Source organism: Olea europaea, chromosome 11 (assembly GCF_002742605.1).
Source record: "Olea europaea var. sylvestris chromosome 11, O_europaea_v1, whole genome shotgun sequence".
In the NCBI taxonomy this organism is placed as follows: domain Eukaryota; kingdom Viridiplantae; phylum Streptophyta; class Magnoliopsida; order Lamiales; family Oleaceae; genus Olea; species Olea europaea.
The window spans coordinates 20,209,018-20,228,011 of NC_036247.1; the positions used below are offsets into that span (position 1 = coordinate 20,209,018).

An 18,994-nucleotide genomic window follows, 5' to 3' on the forward strand; every position below is an offset into this window, starting at 1 on the left:
CATGAACCCCCCCCCCCCCCCCCCCAAATCCAAGAAATGATACAAGCATCATTTGTTTCACGTGCACTGAAATCTTTAGTATCTTCAGGTGCTTTGGAGGTCCCATCAATGTGATCCCAAAGCTCTTTCCCTTTTAAAACATCTTAAATTAAAATTCTCATATAAAATAATTCTTTCATGTGAACTTAACACAAAAGCCTCAATTGACTTAGTTTCTCAGTGTAAGAAAATCACAAATTATAACAGTCCAAACTTAATCAACCCACAAAATAAAAAGATTTGCGGCCCAAACAAATTTGGACACAAAAAGAAATAAAAAATAATAATAATAATAAAACCACTCTAAATAAATCCAACCCACAAAATTAGATTCTTTTCAAACAAATGGGCCCAAATAAACCAAGCCCAATTCAATTAAATGGGCAGCCAAGGCTAATCCACACAATAACCATGAAGTCAGACGCCTGAAAATTGAGACGTCGTATCACACCGATTGCACACACATAAACGCTCGATCCAACTCCGATAACCTACCATACATAGCCACACTTAATTGATACCCACCGGTGAAGAGGGGAAAAAACTACTCAAGCTACAATTGAATACCACTATCGCTGTGCTGAAGATGGCGATCTGCACCACCACCGCCGCGTTGAAGACGACGATCTACACCAACCAAGATGTTGACCACAAATCAGCCAACCCAAAATTCCAAACGCATGACCACCCAGAAATCTTGAATACCCTAAACAAGAAATTCAATCACCTACTCCGACCACCCCGTAGGCAGAATAAAATTGAAAATCAAAGATTCAACGATGGGATGTAGAGGTATCGCTGATACCGTGTCAATATTTTGGCTGAATGCCCTTCCGATTTGGGGCTCTTCCATTAAATAGAAATAATCGTATCATCCTAATATGGTAAACAAAAACTAATTACAATAATTTACAATCAATTATATATAGGTAATTATAGTTGTGATAATCTCCGTGGTAATCTTCGATGTAATCTCCACAATTTTTGCCAATCTTCAATTTCGTTAACATATTATAGTTTATACATTTCAGGGACGGATCCAAGATTATTATTCAGTTAGGACGAGACAAAAAAAAATGATCTAAAATAAATTGTTTAAGCATTTTTTGAATATTTTAAGTCCGGACGAGTTTTGTGGTGCTTGATGGGGAAGCACTTTGAAATACCCCTAAATTTTCGCTTTTGTTTTTTTTTTCAAAGACAACATTTTTTCTATGTTCTTTTTGTTTTATTTTTTGTCGACCTTTTGTGATTTTACAATAACAGAAAAAAATTGGAATACAACTATATCAATTTTATTCAATCATTTTTGAGGCATGATGAATTTGACGCAAAAAAATTAAAAGAGAGAGAGATAAAAACAAAACGCAAAAGAATAATAGAAATGACATTTTCGGACTTGAACCCAAGACTTCCTATGTCCAAAGCAAGAATCACACCACTAGACCAAATGCTTATTGCTCTTAGCTCTTTTCTGGAGGTATTTGAAATTTGAGTGGGGGCGACTGCCCCCACCTATCCCTTCGTGGATCCGCCCCTGCATTTCACATAACAGAAATTCTAATTTATAGTAGAGCTGACAATTGTAATCAGATTTTCAACGGTATCTAAATTAATCCCATTTTTTATGCTTTACACGTGCATTATTATAATTAGTAGGATTTTATTATTGCTATTATGTCAGTTTAAAAGTGATTATTAGATTCTAGAATAAACTGAAAAATTATAATTATTTACGAGCTCTCCACTCATTGACTTAAAAGACCTATATTTTGTCATGCTTTTCTTCTTAGATGGTAGCTGGCTGAGGCCTGAGTTAAGCAACTTTTGAAGTCTATCGATCATAGAGTGAAAGCACCTAATATTAGTGTATATTAGTCATTTTTTTGGATCTCGTAGTCTTTAATTTTTATTTTTTTTTGATATCCAGGTATCTCAACTTACACCAAATTAAATCCTGAACCCCCAAGACCCTTGCCCCTAGAATCTTGGAGGGGGTAAATCGCGGGTTATGCCACAACTGGATCACAGGTTCCCTCCATTGCCTGTACACTTCTGCGCACAAGAGACCTTCCTCCACAGTGATTGCTCCATACCAAATATTTGGCCACAAGTTCCCACCAGGAATTGAACTCTCCACCCTGCCGCTGGAAGCAAGACAATGTTGATTAATCCACCAGTTGAGTTGTGCTTCGAGGGGCGATCTCGTAGTCTTTATTTCCTTACATGTACGTGTTCTTTGCATCTTTTGTAAACTTTTTGTGAATCTGGGAATTTTTCTTGTAAATGACATTGAAGATCGAGTTGCTTGCACTTTATTTTGATTGGTGTGTATTTAGAGGGACAAATGATCCGTAGTTCACACTTCACATCATATGTATATATTTAGGAAAAAATTGATTCTTTTTTGTTTGGTTTAATTCATATTACAAGAGAAATATTATCAAATTTTTTATTAAATTCATTATAATCAAGGCAGGTCAAAGTTAGCTTTGGTGGGGCTCATTGCCTACTTGGCATGTCACGTCAAGTCCGCTAGTATGAACTGAGACAGGTTGTGTTAGTAGACAAAGCTCTAATACATCGTAGCATAGTAAAAAACAATAACAATCACAATCACAAAATTAATAATGAAAACAAGATTGAATTTAAGTAGAGAAATCCTCCCCAAGCAATCTATATTAATAAAAAAATCCAACCCTTAAGATGAAATTCAAAGAGTCATAAATATTAAACCTAATGATAGTTGAATAAGGAAACAAATAAACTATTTTAAACGGAGAATAGGGAAACATATATCTAATGGGATTTGAATTAAAAAAGAAAATTAAATAAGTAATAGCCACTGGCTAACACACGGCTCGGCCGGGCACACCTCACTGGATCAGGTACTTCTATTTATATCGTAGTCTTGTTTTAATCCTCAAGTAGGAAAGTAGGAGCCCTCTATTATAAATAATTTAAATAATTATTGTATGAGAAAATTATACTCCGAAAACAACACGCTCACAATAACATCATCCAAAGTAGGTCTTTTTTTTTTTTTTTTTTTTTTTTTGGTGGAGATGCAATTTACCTATGTATCAATCCAGTGTTAAAGAAAATATTATCAATAGCTCCATGAAAATACTAACAATCACTAATATACACTCTGCTGTCATATGCAAGAACATCCTATTTTTCAATAATCATAAAGCTTATCACTAATAAATTATTGCACTTTGCATTCTATTGTTAGTAACATTATGTTTAATGGCATAAGCTCTTAGTGAATGACCATCTAACCTTACATGGATAGCCGTGTGGCCCTGATGGAACATAAAGTGATTTGGTTTTCACCTCTGATATATTGAGAGAGAGACTTTTTTGGATTGTGCCAATTGTCCAAGGACGAATAAGCACTTCTAGAGGCTAAAAATATGATTTAAAAAAAAAAAAATTCTCGAAATATGTACTCTTAATCAAAACACTGTATTATTTGACGGTCGAGTCACAACTCACTATCGACACTTCATTATAAATATTAAATAATACTATCTAACACGAGTCTAAATGAAAATTAAAGCACATATAAACTTGTTCAATAAATTAAAAAAAAAGTAATGTTATTCGGTATCATTGATGTCAAGCACCAATTTAGGTAGTATAAATTCATTTAAATAAAATATCACATAATTCATTTAATTAAATCTATCCCCCACAGACGCAAACTACCATTTTCTTCCTTGTCAAACATGCCACCATTTTCTCTACACATCCCCAACCACCTTATGCACGAACTAATTAAACATGCCAACATTACTTCATCCATCCCCCACAGACGCAAACTACACTCTCTTCCCCATCACTACTATGGTACTTGTAGTAAGTGTAACTACAGCTTTTGAGAACAAATTTTTTTTTTTTTCCTTTTTTTCCATCTATATTCAATTCTCTTAGAAGCATACATGCTTTGGTCATGTGACAAATTCTTTAATATAAAAATTCTATTAAGAAGATCAACTTTGGCGCTGAATTAGTTTAATAGAGCATGATGACAGATCAAGACCTGTCATCATTCGAATGGCCAAAACCGAGGAGAACATGAAACTGTAAGCTCCCAATAAGTTGAAGCCATGCATCTATATCACATCATCCTATATCCTTGATGCAACATAGAAGCCGAACAAAGAATTTACGAAAATACCATTTGTACATAAAAATGGTTTACCACCTTCTTGACAGATTCTCACATTCGCTTGTGACCCGAATGAAAAAAAAAATGATAAAAAATTGCTCCCCCATCCCCCTATGAGTCTGTTCTGTCAGGGACAAACAGCAAGGTCCAAGAATTTAAGCATCATAATTACATGAACATAGAGGGAAGTTAAGAAGAGCTCTACTATTCTTGCTTCACAACAGTAAACTTTAACATTGTAAGATTGAAACTATTTAAAACAAGAAAATAGGAAGAAATAACATTGAGCAAATTACAAGACACCAAAATAGGTAGAATATACAACTACATACTCAAAACAACAGTCCAGCAGCACTTTCCATTTGCCCTCCTGCACGAAATCTATTACATAAATATGCGTAGAAAATAACATAATAACAATTGTAGGATCTTATTATACCTCAGGAATTATGCAGTAGATACTGGTACGACCAGGCCTTTCTTATGCATACCCCATTCCAGCGGCTTTGCTAGTAGACCTTCCAGTTCCATTACCATATTCAATTGTTGCCTTTCGACTTCTTCTTCAGCTTCCTCGGTGTCATAAATCAAATCATCTTCCATGAGTTTCTCCCACGCGACAAAACTCTCAGAAGACAAATCAGAACTATTTGATTCATCGAAAGAGTACAATGTTTGTATTTCCGATTGAATCGTAGTAAGCTCTTCTTGAACTTGAAGCGGCTTATCAACAGCATTCCTCTCAGCAACCTCGTCAGAATCAATGGTTCTCATAGCTTCCAGTATACAACCATTGCCCAAGTCAGGCGTAGCCAATCTTCGTTTCTTCAAAATTTCACCACTGGTTAATGCCCTTTTCTTTCTCATTTTCTCAATGAAGTACTGCAAAAACCCAGGATTTTTTAGCGCTTTAATCATGAAAACAACAGTGTGTTTTTGTTTCATTTCAGTGTCCTGCAAACGATCCTTAACAGTCACTAAACAATGCTCCATTTTCTCTTGTTGTCGCCTTAGTTTCAATATTTCTGCATTCAGTACATTCTGATCGGTCCTCAGTTTTTCAAGCTCAGCCTCTGCCCCATTCTTGGTGACGGTCAACCAAGATTGTGCGGACCCGTGTCGCGGCATGATTTGAGAAGTTTTCTCTCTCCTTTTAATATGCATCAACAAATGCTTCTTCCCTTTCTGAAAACCTTCATTTGCAAACTCCCATCTATCTGAGTGGATCTTCCTGAATCTCTGCAACAATTGCATAACAAAGTCTCATCAATTCGGACAGACATAAACATTTTAGGCAAATATAACTGTGAAAACCAAAAAAAAAAAGGATTTGGCACTTGGCCTTCGAATATATAGAAACAAGGAAAACATAAAATGACACAAATAATCCAAGGAACGTGACAGGAATTGGAAAAACTGAAGGTACTAAAGAAACAAGAACAACTACTAATTCATCCGCTAGAGTCCCGTTCGATCCTCTTATCTTGATTTCTCGAATTGAAAAATCCATGTTACGATCCTGATGCATATCTCTGCAGACCGAGGAGAAAAGGGACTCGTCATGTACATGAGAGAAGCATGGTGGTCAACGAAATCGTTGTTTTAGACGATGCATATGTAAGAGCATTTTTTTTTTTTTTCCGTATTTACTAGCAGAGCATAACGTACTCTACGACTAATCTGTCTTGGGACCTAAGCATAGTGTAGAAACACAAAAATTATGTTTGTTCTCTCTTTTTGATATTTCTGCCTAAATCCCATTTTGAGGTTTGCACAACAATCATATCCCACCTAAATTTGAGCCCGTTTGGAGTGATTTTGAGAATTGATTTTTTGACCATTAGGAGAAAAGCGTGGTCCACCTGTGAGAGAGAAGTCGAATATGACGGCTGAAATAGTGAAATAACGGTCAAAAAATCAATTTTTTGAAAGGAAAAATCGCTGCCAAAATAGGCCCTTTATCTCAAAATCAGAATAGAAAAAATTGAAAATGAAGTAACTGCATAAGCAAAAGACAGTAGTAACTAGGATGCATCCCAAAATGCCAAAGGACAAAACAGCACAAAATATAATCTGCTTCTCACACTTGAAACAACACAAAAGCCATGGGATCATCTCATACACTAGTGAAACAGCATAGAGAATTTTCTTTATTCTATATCACTTAACAAAATCTTAATATAATCAGAAGAAAATAAAAACATATTGCTACAATCAAGAATTGATCCACAACAAAATGACTCCACATTAAAAATGCATAAACACAAAAATTGTATATTTCTGTCCCCCCCCCCCCTCCAACCAAAAGGCCTACTTTACGATTAAACAATTAATTATTGGTTAAATATAATTAACTTTTATTTAGAAAAGCTAATCACCAAAGCAAAAGGCTGGGGTATGAACAGGATAATACCCTACAACATATGTCACTCTTAACCAAGAAATTTTTGCCTTCAAAAATTTCTCAATTACCCTTCTTCGACTAAACAACCCAGAGATGACATTTTACAGAAGAAATTTTAGTTGTTTAAGTGAAAACGATCCCATTTCCCCCGTCAAAACAATTCAAAACTGTGTAGTGTGGCAAAATAAAATGATTTTCCTCCTACCCTTAAACGCGCACCCCATCCCCACAAACACACATAGATATATACAGACAAGAATGCTTACATAGGTGTTGAGCTGGCGAACAAAGCTGGAGAAATTGTTGTGCTTGAAGTTTTTAGGGAGAAAATCAGTGGAGAATTTATGGGGATCCCACACAACGAAGCTGTTCCTCATAGAACCCCATGATATAATAGCATCTGTTGCAGGATCATCCACCATCTCAAATGTTTTCTTCAAAAATGGCGATGGCCCCATTTCTCTCAGCCCTTCCATTGGTTTTGGCACCACGATGCATGCATCATCGCCCCCAGACACAATATTCTCTTCTTCTTCGTCAAGTATTATCAAAGGCTCTTCTTTTACACTACTGATCAAAACTTCATCTTTGCCACCTTTTCCTTCCATATTCCTCTCTATTTCTTGCTCCATTTTTGTGGGTTTTGAGCTGAAAGTGTGACTCTTTATCTTATCAGTCTATTTCGGTGAGAAAAGAAAAAAGGGTTCCGGGTTAAAGAAGAGTTATTGGGGGGAAATGTGGTGTCTGTATTTGCATATATAGTACATGGGGTACATCGTAGGGTCATACAATGTAGGTGGTGAGATAAAGTCATAAAGAGGATAGGAGAACAAGAACGGTGCCGAAAAAGAAAAAAAAAAAAAAAAAAAAAAAAAAAAGAGGGGGGAAAAAAAAAAAAAAAAAAAAAAAAAAAAAAAAAGAGGGGGGAAGAAAAGAAGAAAAGAAAAAAAAAAAAAGAAAAAAAAAAAAAAAAAAAAAAAAAAAGAGGGGGGAAAAAAAAAAAAAAAAAAAAAAAAAAAAAAAAGAATGAGGAGGGAAAGAATGGTAAATTTCGTCCGGAGACACTGAACTTTCAACTAAATCTTAATTTGACCACTAAACTTATCGACTGAATTATTAAGCCCCTCTTTATCCTTAATTTTTTCAAACTCATTTTCAACTATACATTTTATAGGATTCACAACTTTTATAAACTTTTAACCACGTATATCAGTAAATTTAATCAAAATCTACAAAAAGGAATTATCATGCTATCATTTTTGTTTCCCAAAATATTATTGATTAATTTACAGGCATATTGTAATGAAAATTTTCAAATAATCTTATATGGCATGCCAACTCACCACACGGAAAAATCTCAACAAACAGGGCCTTGTAGGCTCTATCCGTCTAGGAGGCGCACGGCACAGATCCTCTTCCAATATGGGACACACTAGATAGACAAGGCATTCGTGTAGCAGGCCTCTTCACCACACTATCATGTCATAAAAACTTAAAAATAAAATAATATGTTTTTTAATATTTTAATTTAAAAACATCATCATTACTTTCATTTCGCTACTTTTACTCCTAGTGTGTCATGTAGCAATTAAGTGAAAATTTGTTAAGGTATGATTGTTTTTAATTAATTTCTATTTTTAATTAATTTCAACCAGTTCGAAAGATGTAAGGTGGTGGAATGCAATTAAATGTTGAGAAGTGTAATTAAATTGAAATTATAAGGACTCAATTAAAGTTTTTCCTCATGAGAATTGCTTAATTAAAAGTCACACTATAATAAATTATTCAAATAATCGATTCATGACATAACAACTTACCCTTATATCATTTACAAAACTAATAAATTTGAAGAAAAAAATTTGCAATTTAAGCTTTAATATAAGGAATAATTGTAGCCACAGCCCAAACCTTTCAAATCTTTGTAGATTTTGTCCTAATTTTCCATTTATTGGCACCCACAGTCCCCAACCTTTCAATGGTGTTTGGCTGGAGGACAAATGTATTATTTTCGTCGAAATTGTCGTAGGTTGTCCACATGTTAATCAATTTTAAAAAGGCCAAAGTGATAAATTTGTATTTTTATACATAAAACAAATAGGATAAATATATTTACACCACAGTTTTTCATAACTACACTACACTTTAATTGTATGAAAAGTTCATTATTTTTGCATATTATCACATTTATGTCTTAAACCTTTTCATCACATTCTTATTCTCAAACTAACATAAATTGTTCCTAATTATGATTTTTCTCAAAATTTTTATTTAAAATAGAGTAAAAATGTGTATATTTAAATAAACAAAACAAATAATAATCCAAAAATGTTATTAAATATTTGACCCTCATTTTAAGTAATCAAATTTAATAGAATAAAAAATGTAACAAATAATTTTTCAAAATTTCAAACCAAACGCGATTTTTATTTTCTATTTTAAAAAATAATTTTTCAAAATGACAGACCAAACGCATTTTTAAAAATCTTCAAATACACCCTAAAAATAGAAAATAAACTCAAAACTCCCAATTGAAAATCCAAACACAAGATGAGCACTAAAATTTTGAAATCCACTTTCTGTTTTTCTTTTGGTTTCTTAATTAGTGATTTATCTTTTAGCAAAAAATGAATGTAAAAATCGTTCGTGATTAATGCGAGTTCAACTGTTAATATGGTACCAGTTGAACTCGCATTAATCACAAACGATTTTTACATTCATTTTTTGCTAAAAGAGAATCAAATTTGAGGGTCTTGATGATAGTGGTGTAGCAATACATTGCAAGCGTTCTTGTTTTTGGTTGGGATTAGTGGTCTACGTGGGATCGATTTTAGCAAATCAGGTATTGATTTGACGTTTGGAGAAGATTTTTTTTTTTTTCCTTTAGTTACTTTATTTGTTTTATGTAGTAAATTCAAATTTAACATTTTGCCATTTTAAAATTGATTAAGATGTGGTCAAATTCAATTTTTTGTCAGCTGAGGGCATCTCGGATAGAAATCATCCATTTATCCTCCAACCATACACAATGAAAAGGCTCGAAAATGTAGGTGAATAAATAAAATAATAGCATAAAATCTGAAAAGATTGGGACTGTAACTGCAATTATTCCTTAATATAAAGATATTATCATAACTTTCGTTTTTAAAAAGTGTCATAAGAATTATATGAGTCGATGCATTAACTATTGTACCTTCTATTAGTTTGGATAACACAATGTAACAAAATGATTAAACTAAAAATTAAAATTGAAGTTTAAGCCCCCGTTTGATTCATATTCTTTGACCACAAAAACGAAAAATATAATTGCTATCCATCACATCAGACTATCATATTTGACTTTCTATTTCTTTTACAGATCTCATAACAACTGTATTTTTCATTCTCTTTTTTATAAAAATGGGTATCAAATAGGACTGATTTTCGCAAATTAATAAATAATAGTGAACCAAGTGTTATTTCGGTAGAAGTTCAAAAGCGTAGAAGAAAAGGATGGATTCGCTATCTAAAAGTAGGCCAAAGAAGGAAAGTGGGTCAGGGAACCGCTATAGTATTATTTTGCCGTTTCTAGCATTATAATGCATACAAGTATGCGGTCCAAAACTCATCCAGTCCCTCAACTTTCTAGAAACTTCTCTGTGACCAGCAATAAATTATCGGTGTGGCCAAAGGGGACCCTCCCTACCCTACGCTACCCTACCCTACCCTACCTACTTGCAGTACTTTTCTTTAATTCGATGGATCTAAAATGGGTAGACCTACCTTAAATCTATTAGAGGACTGGGACACGTATGACTCTATTTAAGGTAGGTTAATAATTAGGTTCATTAGATCATGATCGACCACAATAATTTAGCTCTTGTTTGCGCTTTATTATTCCACATTTTAATTAGAGAAATAATAATTTTTTTAAAAATGTATGATTGAAAAAAAAAAAGAAAATTTCTTTACATGTAATATTATTTTATTTAAAAATATGTGGTTGATAAATGAAAAGATAAAAATGAATTTTGATTTAATGAGGCCCGTCAAGGGCTTAGCCTGCTTGAAGAGGTGATTTTGTTAGGGATCAATCTTGTACGTTTGAATACATTTCGTAACAAGTGAAAAAAATAAGGGAAAAGTGAAAAAAAAGGGAAAAATGAAAGAAAAGTCAGAAAGAAACAGGGACTTTGATAAACGAACAGGGCCGTGACAGGGTGTCGCATAGTTGACGCCCCCTCATGTGACAGGGGCTATCACCGCCTTTGTCACAGTAGTAAAACCCAAGTAACAATAGGGTTTGATAGTTGACGTCATATGACATAAGTTTTGATTCAAATCATGTTCCAGATTTTTCGAATAGAGGTGAACGTGGATCCAACCATCAGAGAGAAAATCAAATAGAAATGCCATGAATTGCGCTTTAAATCAATTATACAGTTTGTAGATTGAAGACGGGTTATTAATAAATATCATTTGACATGAATTAAGAATGGCAATGGATGGGGATGGAGTTAAAAGCTTAAAACGTTCTCTTTTTTCGGTCGATTTTTTTTTTTTTTATTAAATAAACCACATTAGAGGTGATTTTTATTAATTTTGCAAGAAGTCTAGAGGGTAAAGACTACAACATATAAACAAGGAAAATTACCTAAAATCCTACATTTTAAGCATACTATTCGAAAATAAGGAGGATTAGCTATGAATTCATAATCTTGTGATAATTAAAAATTATTAAATTAATTAATACAAGATTAATTAATACCCCTACTCCCCATCACGCCACCCTCACCCCTCTCTGGTATACGTAAATTCATATATGCAAATAAATCACCTAAACTTCTTTCACTATAAATCACTCTAACTCTCACTTTCTCCCTCTATATCTCTCTAATTTAAATCCTTCTCCAACCATTTCTATATTTTAATGAACAAAAATGTAATGAAGACGAAATTCTCTCTCTAACCATTTATCCCTCTTGTTAGCGGCAATAACTAAATCTGATTTCTTGGTCCCTCTCATTTGTACAAATTTGAATCAATGGGGTTTGGCTGGGCCTACCGTTATCAACTATTTCGCTTAGATTTGAATCGGAGGTGGAGGTTGTGATGGATCTAAGATGGAGCTGGAGGTGGAAGTGATGGTGGCAGTGATTGTTGTTGTGGATTTGAGGTGAATGTAGTATTTATGCTGTGGATTTGAGTTGAAGGTGGTAGTGGTGGTGCATTGGAGGTGGTGGGATTGGTGGCTGGTGATTGATTGTGATGCTGGTTTAAGATGTGTGCGAATTTGTTTGTGATAACTCTTTATGATGAAATCTATGTTAATTGTGATCAGTCGTGACCAAGCCTGGTTGTGATTGAATGTGACCAAATTAATAGTGGCTTAGTATATATCTTCACAGTTTAGATTGACCTAATCACATACAATCACAATAAAGATAAATTTGGTCACAGTTGATCACAAATAACACAAGTCTGATCACACTATAACAACTTAAATAGATATGATCACAAACAATAACATCTTGCATAGATTTGGTAACAAATAGTCACCGTTAAACACAATTTTGTTATAGCGATGGAAGTGTCAATAATGTGACAGGATCAAGTAAAATTATGTAAACAATGGTGTTTTTAGGCATGATGAGTCCAGAAATGAAATGGAGTTTTTGTGGGCTTCTAATATGATAAGTGGGATTCAAGTACCAGTGAAAAAGTTAGTAATGATTTGAATATGGTGATTGTGCCGTTGGAAAATATTAAAAGTGGGAGAAATTTGAGAGGAAGTGAGTTGAATAATCAATCCTAGAATATGCTGTATGAGAATTGATAGTGGTGGTGGCCGACGATGTAGTGGTCGAGGGCCAGTGACGATGGTTGACAGCAATTGAATTTCTGGTTTCTATTTATAGAGAGAGAAAGTATGTATTTGGAGAAAGAAAGTGTGTATGTTTTTTAGAGTGAGTATTTTGAGAGAGAGAGAGAGAGAGAGAGAGAGAGAGTTGTATATTATGCCCCAGTTTGAGCCCCATTATTTGTAGATTATAATGAGATGAATAGTATTTTTTTTGAAAAATGAGTGGTTGAAAAGTTTTTTATTTGCGTGTAATATTATTTTATTGAAGATTGTGTAGTTAAAAGTAGGAGAGAGAAAATTTTAATTTAATGTAGTGAGAAATAATAGGGTTCAAACGGGGGCTATATATTAAATACATTATTATATTATATTTATCATATGATTTTCAAAATTATTTTATAAGATTGTTAGTTATGAAATATGATTCTTATATTTCCGTAGTTATGTGTTTTTCCCCATAAACAGAGGAACTTAAAGACCATTAAACAAAATGGGCCTGAGAGGTCCAAACATAAAAGGCAGTGCACTGGTCTTCATGAGTCTCGTGCTTGTATCCAACTTACATAAATATGCCAGATATTAGGAGCCTTTTGAAAATCATACAAAAAGTGTTTTGAAAGTAAAAAAAATGTGTAAAATCAAGTAAAACTTTTTAATTAATAAATGGCACACAATGACATTTTTCAATAAAAAGCGACATAAATAAAATAGTGATAAACATGCTACTTTTTAATTAGGGAAAATTGCAGTCGAGATATCAAATCTTTCGTTTATTAGCAGATTTTGTCCAAACCTTTAGTTTGTGCCATCCACAGTACCAAACCTTTCAAAAATATGCACCGAAGGTTCAAATAGATGGAAACCGTCCGTTTGACCGTTAGTTGATCAAGAATAGTAAATGTTGACCTATTTTGACTAAATTGAAAAGGTAAAATGGTAACTTGATAATTATCATATTAAATAAATTGAAAAAAAATCAAAAAATCAAAAAATTAAGAAAAAATTCAAAACTAATACTGCCCCCACCCCACCCCACCCCACCCCACATTTCCTCCTCTTCCTTCTCCGACCAACCACACAGTGGTAGCCATTAACACCGCCGCCGCCCACTCAATGCCGAAAAACCACCGGATCTTGACATCACCAACACTTCCTAATCCCACTCTACATCCCATACTAGAAAATAGCAATAATTGGTTGAAAGTCAGGCATATTTCACGCACAAAAAATCGTCTTGTGCACGGCTGTTCCTCCAATTCTGGCCAATCCTTCAACACTCATAGCCTAACTTCGTTACAGGCTGTTAATGCTCTCCTAGACGAGCAGTTCCATGGCCCCAAATCATCAAGAAACAGTTTAAATCAAAAATAAAATGTAATAGACCGGACCAATAAAGTTATCCCTATTCATTCGGTGATACAGGAAAAAATCTGTATAAGCACTCACAAATTGGACCAGTAAAGATTTTTCCATTCATTTTGTGTTAAACGCAAAGCATTCGATGAGAATACATGTGAAATCGGCTTCAATGGTGGCCGAAAAACACTGGTTTTCGGTCGATAGAAACATGATGAGCAAATTGAGAGTATAGCTAAAGACATATTGTTTTATTATAAATTGATTGCGAGTGATATTTTAATTAAAAAGTCTCACAACATGCTATTTTACTTTTTAAGGAGAAGGTTACAAGTCATGTAACCTGACCTTTATTAATAAAATCTTTGACCAAAAAAAAAAAGACAATTAAAGAAAACTCAAAATTAGCTATTTTTTCCCCTTTTAATTCGTATTTGGCGTTAGTTCTTTTGGCTTATAAATGAGCTATGTTTTTTCATTTGCCAGGAGGGATTTTATTGTCTTTTCAAAGTATTCAAAGTTAATAATCCAAATGGCCATTGAACTTTACAAAAAGTTTTCACCGGATCACTGAATTTTAAAAATCATCCAAGCCATCACCGAAATTTGCAAAAGATTTTCACAGGGTCACTGAACTTTGCAAAAGGTTTTCATAGAGTCACTGAACTTTATAAATTATCTCATTCATTATCGAACTTTATAAAAAAAATTTCAAGGGTCACCTAAGAATAGAGTGATTTTTGAAGTTGAGTGATCTCGTGTAAACCTTTTACAAAGTACAACGATGAATTTGATAATTTTTAATGTTCAGTAACTCAGTAAAACTTTTTGCAAAGTTCAATGACCATTTGAATTATTAAATCAAGTATTGATGACAAACTTTGAAATACATCTTTCGAATTTAAAAATTGATAAACTACGAGTTCATAATTACAACTCAAGAATGGCTTTTACAAATGGACTTAATAATCAAGTGTGCATTGTAATTTTCAATTTGATGTTACCTCTTTCAACTTATTTTGCATCTTTATTTTTTTACTCGTTGATGTAAAGTTTTTGTTACCATTTTGAAGTACACTTGGCAAACTTTGAAATGCATATTTTTTATTGAAAATTCTTTAAACGATGAGTTTAAATAACAAGTCAAAAATGATTATTAGAATTGAATATAATAATCCAATTTAAGTTTGACATCAAATTATTAAAATTATATTTCGCATCAATTTGATTCGTATCGTTCATATAATTAATTAAAAAATAATGAAATTTTGAAATGTTATAGGAGCCCAAGAAACTTTTTATATATAAGTAATAAAATGTGAGAAAGAAATTGTGCAGGTGTAGTGCAAAAGGAAGAATTTGACTACTTTAACTTTGATCGTATTCCACCATAACTAGGATTTCGGTGTCTTTAATTAATGTAATTTTTATTTTTATTTTTATTTTTTAATTTTTTTAATTTTTAATTTTTTAATTTTAAAAACGTAATTGACCTAATTTCCGCAGTGCGTATTACCTAAAATAGCTTTACGGGCCTGATTCTAGCGAAGCCCAATAAGGACCCAACAAACCATTTTTAAAGAATTACGGTATATTTGTATTCCTTTATGAATTTTACAATTATTTCTTTTGAATGAAATAAAAATCATAAATTTAACCAATTATTGGCCAAATAATAGAAAACTATTAAAATTGTAACAATCATTTAAACCAAACAAAGTCAAAAAATAGAAATTAGTATGAAACATCGAATCATAGGATTCAACATTATTCTAACTTCTATATAATTAGACGAGCATCATGTGATTACAAAAATACGAATTGAATTGACACAACATCACCCGAAACTAAAGTGTGGAAAGAAAATGAAAAACAATTTTGAATCTTGAATCTTGAATTTGTTCAATTGTTCCTGTTCAATCTCCTTGAATCTCTTTCCTTCATAATCCAAACAAAGATGAATAAACTTGTGTAATAATATGTAATTTTGTATTACAGGCTTCTCCCTAAAGCTCCCTGAACTTTCTAAATATTGTATTTTAACTTTTGAAAATTGTTAATTCTTCTGATATTTATATTACTCTTTATTGATCGCGTACAATTCAATTAATCTTCAAGTACTTCGATTCAGCTTCAATTAAATTCAAAATCATCATTTTCCACGACAATTATAAGCAAGTCAAATTTTCTCATACAATTAAAATCACTAACATATATAAGCGTGTAAAACAGACTTATCATTGAACATAGGAATTATTGTTCACGAAATTTCCCACAAAGCTTCATACCAAAACTGCCAGTCATATCCATTGGCAAACCGTCTCAAGGTCTTGGACCCACCAACTTCAAGATTTATTTATTTATTTATTTTTATTTTTAAGAGCCAAAAATTATAATTAGGCAGTAACGGTAGTTGGGCCTTTTTATTAGAAAGAAAAGAGTTACAATGACGACCGAACAATTGAGAGAGTGAGAGTTGAGATATTTTGTCATTTGTGATATTTAATTTGAAAATTATTATTCATCATATATATGAGATTATTTGAAATTTTTTAGGAATTGTTATTTATTGTATATATGAGATCTGTGAATCTATGATGGTAATCACCTGTATGTATTTTTGTAGAAAGGTAATTGGTACAAAACGTCTCTACCTTTTAAGTTTATTGTGGAAAACGTCTAAACCTTTTATTTTTTGACATTTTTGCCCTTATTTCAACATTTCATTGCGCTGAAAGTCCTTTTCACTGTTTTGGGACGTAAAATAACAATTATACCCTCTTATTTAAAACAAAAAAAAAAGAAGAGAAAAATTCAGAACAAATTGCAACCCTACCCCTAAACTTTTAAAAAAGTGCAAAGTCCCCAATACTCCCTCAATCCATCACAACTAAAATTTTAGAACCACCACTTATGGACCACCAAAACCCCACCCTCCAGCCACCTTGGGCACGGGACTAACATACCATCTTGAAGCCCACACTTCCCTCTTCGTAACCCACCCAAGGTTCGGCCATAATTCCAATCAATTTGACCAGAAATTCAAGCCAAAATAAGTTACTCACGTAACAAACAGTGGCTAAAATCTTCACTTCCAACGACATCCATGCCCTACACAACCTCCATATCGATTCTACACATTAAAACGTCCATGTCCATGGTCCTCAAACATCATTTAATGCACACAATCAAACCCAGACGGCTGAGCTTCGGATACAGTCGCAGTGCAGCGTATCCAATGAGCATATAGGTCTTCCCCATTGTCGCCTGGACACGGTTATTCATCCAAAAATAAAAAATGAAGCCTAACATGCGCGAAGGAGAATTTGTACCATTAGAATAAAATTAATGGAAGTCCATTAGGTGGTATGTCTAGAGGGGGGTAAGGGCTTTCCAGTGGTATGGAGATCCGGTGGTTTAGACGGTGGTTGGCCGAAATTTTTTGGCTTGAAAGGTGGCAGTGAAGGGGGGAGGAAGAGAAGAGAGTGTTTTTTTCCCCAATATTAAGTATTGGGGACTCACTTGCACTTTTTTAAAAGTTTAGGCGTAGGGTTGCAATTTGTTCTAAAATTTTCTCTCTTTTTTTTTGGTTTTAAATAAGAGGGTGTAATTGTCATTTTACATTCCAAAATAGTGAAAAGGATCTTCAGTGCAGAAATGTTGAAATAAGGGTAAAAATGCTAAAAAATGAAAAGTATGAACGTTTTCCACAGTAAGTTTGAAAGATAGGGACGTTTTGTGCCAATTACCCTATGTAGCATATATAAATTTCTCGTAACTTTTTAATAAATTTGATTGTGCACAATGTCTACGTCCACCACTAATCATATCCCACCTGCTCTAGAGGTCTGCACAACTTCCTTCATTTAGGCTAATGTAGCTTCTTCGCCCATCAACTGATCCGATTACTGATTTTCTGAATGAAAGTCATTGAATTTTGTTCAAAAAAGTTGATATTTTTTTATTCCCAACACAGATTGGAATGCCCAGGTAAAGTCATTGGGGGCTGCAAATGAGCAAAGCCAATAATCAGTTTAACTTTCTCCCTTAATGTCGATGTAGCTTTTTTTTGGTAAGATGAATCCACTTTTCCTTTTGTTAACCATCCACCAACTTGCTCATATGTCCTCGATATTCGAAAGAATATGGTATCTTATTTCCTGTTAAGCGAAAATGAATTTAAGTTAGTATTTGTATGAGACAAATTTTTATTTTCCAAGAATGAAATATTTATAGGAAATGACTACTTAGACGAGTGATTCTTTAAGATGAATGCAATGACTCTTTTACCTCCAAAGAAGAAGAGAAAAATTCAGAACAAATTGCAACCCTACCCCTAAACTTTTAAAAAAGTGCAAAGTCCCCAATACTCCCTCAATCCATCACAACTAAAATTTTAGAACCACCACTTATGGACCACCAAAACCCCACCCTCCAGCCACCTTGGGCACGGGACTAACATACCATCTTGAAGCCCACACTTCCCTCTTCGTAACCCACCCAAGGTTCGGCCATAATTCCAATCAATTTGACCAGAAATTCAAGCCAAAATAGGTTACTCACGTAACAAACAGTGGCTCAAATCTTCACTTCCAACGACATCCATGCCCTACACAACCTCCATATCGATTCTACACATTAAAACGTCCATGTCCATGGTCCTCAAACATCCTTTAATGCACACAATCAAACCCAGACGGCTGAGCTTCGGATACAGTCGCAGTGCAGCGTATCCAATGAGCATATAGGTCTTCCCCATTGTCGCCTGGACACGGTTATTCATCCAAAAATCAAAAATGAAGCCTAACATGCGCGAAGGAGAATTTGTACCATTAGAATAAAATTAATGGAAGTCCATTAGGTGGTATGTCTAGAGGGGGGTAAGGGCTTTCCAGTGGTATGGAGATCCGGTGGTTTAGACGGTGGTTGGCTGAAATTTTTTGGCTTGAAAGGTGGCAGTGAAGGGGGGAGGAAGAGAAGAGAGTGTTTTTTTCCCCAATATTAAGTATTGGGGACTCACTTGCACTTTTTTAGAAGTTTAGGCGTAGGGTTGCAATTTGTTCTAAATTTTTCTCTCCTTTTTTTTGGTTTTAAATAAGAGGGTGTAATTGTCATTTTACATTCCAAAATAGTGAAAAGGATCTTCAGTGCAGAAATGTTGAAATAAGGGTAAAAATGC

At 33.7% G+C, this 18,994-nt stretch overlaps 1 protein-coding gene across 2 annotated transcripts; it reads right to left on the reverse strand.

The window, feature by feature from the left end:
• Nucleotides 1–4,401: 4,401 nt before the first annotated feature.
• Nucleotides 4,402–7,357, reverse strand: LOC111403714 (heat shock factor protein HSF30-like). Of its 2 annotated transcripts, XM_023032313.1 has the most exons (3): nucleotides 6,887–7,357; nucleotides 4,656–5,455; nucleotides 4,402–4,586 (listed from the first exon to the last, which is right to left on the reverse strand). In XM_023032313.1, exons 1-2 carry the CDS (start codon nucleotides 7,250–7,252, stop codon nucleotides 4,664–4,666), a joined length of 1,158 nt encoding a protein of 385 aa, XP_022888081.1. In that variant the 5' UTR covers nucleotides 7,253–7,357; the 3' UTR covers nucleotides 4,402–4,586; nucleotides 4,656–4,663. The 2 variants fall into 2 exon arrangements, with proteins under 2 accessions (XP_022888081.1, XP_022888080.1); XM_023032312.1 differs by having other exon boundaries at nucleotides 4,402–5,455.
• Between the last annotated feature and the right edge of the window lie 11,637 nt (nucleotides 7,358–18,994).

What these genes read in the sequence shown, in the direction of transcription:
- LOC111403714 (XM_023032313.1), bottom strand. Translation starts at nt 7,252, where the DNA reads ATGGAGCAAGAAATAGAGAGGAATATGGAAGGAAAAGGTGGCAAAGAT. An exon ending in TTCGCCAGCTCAACACCTAT is followed by an intron (nt 5,456 to 6,886) that starts GTAAGCATTCTT and finishes CAATTGTTGCAG; the next exon opens with AGATTCAGGAAGATCCACTC.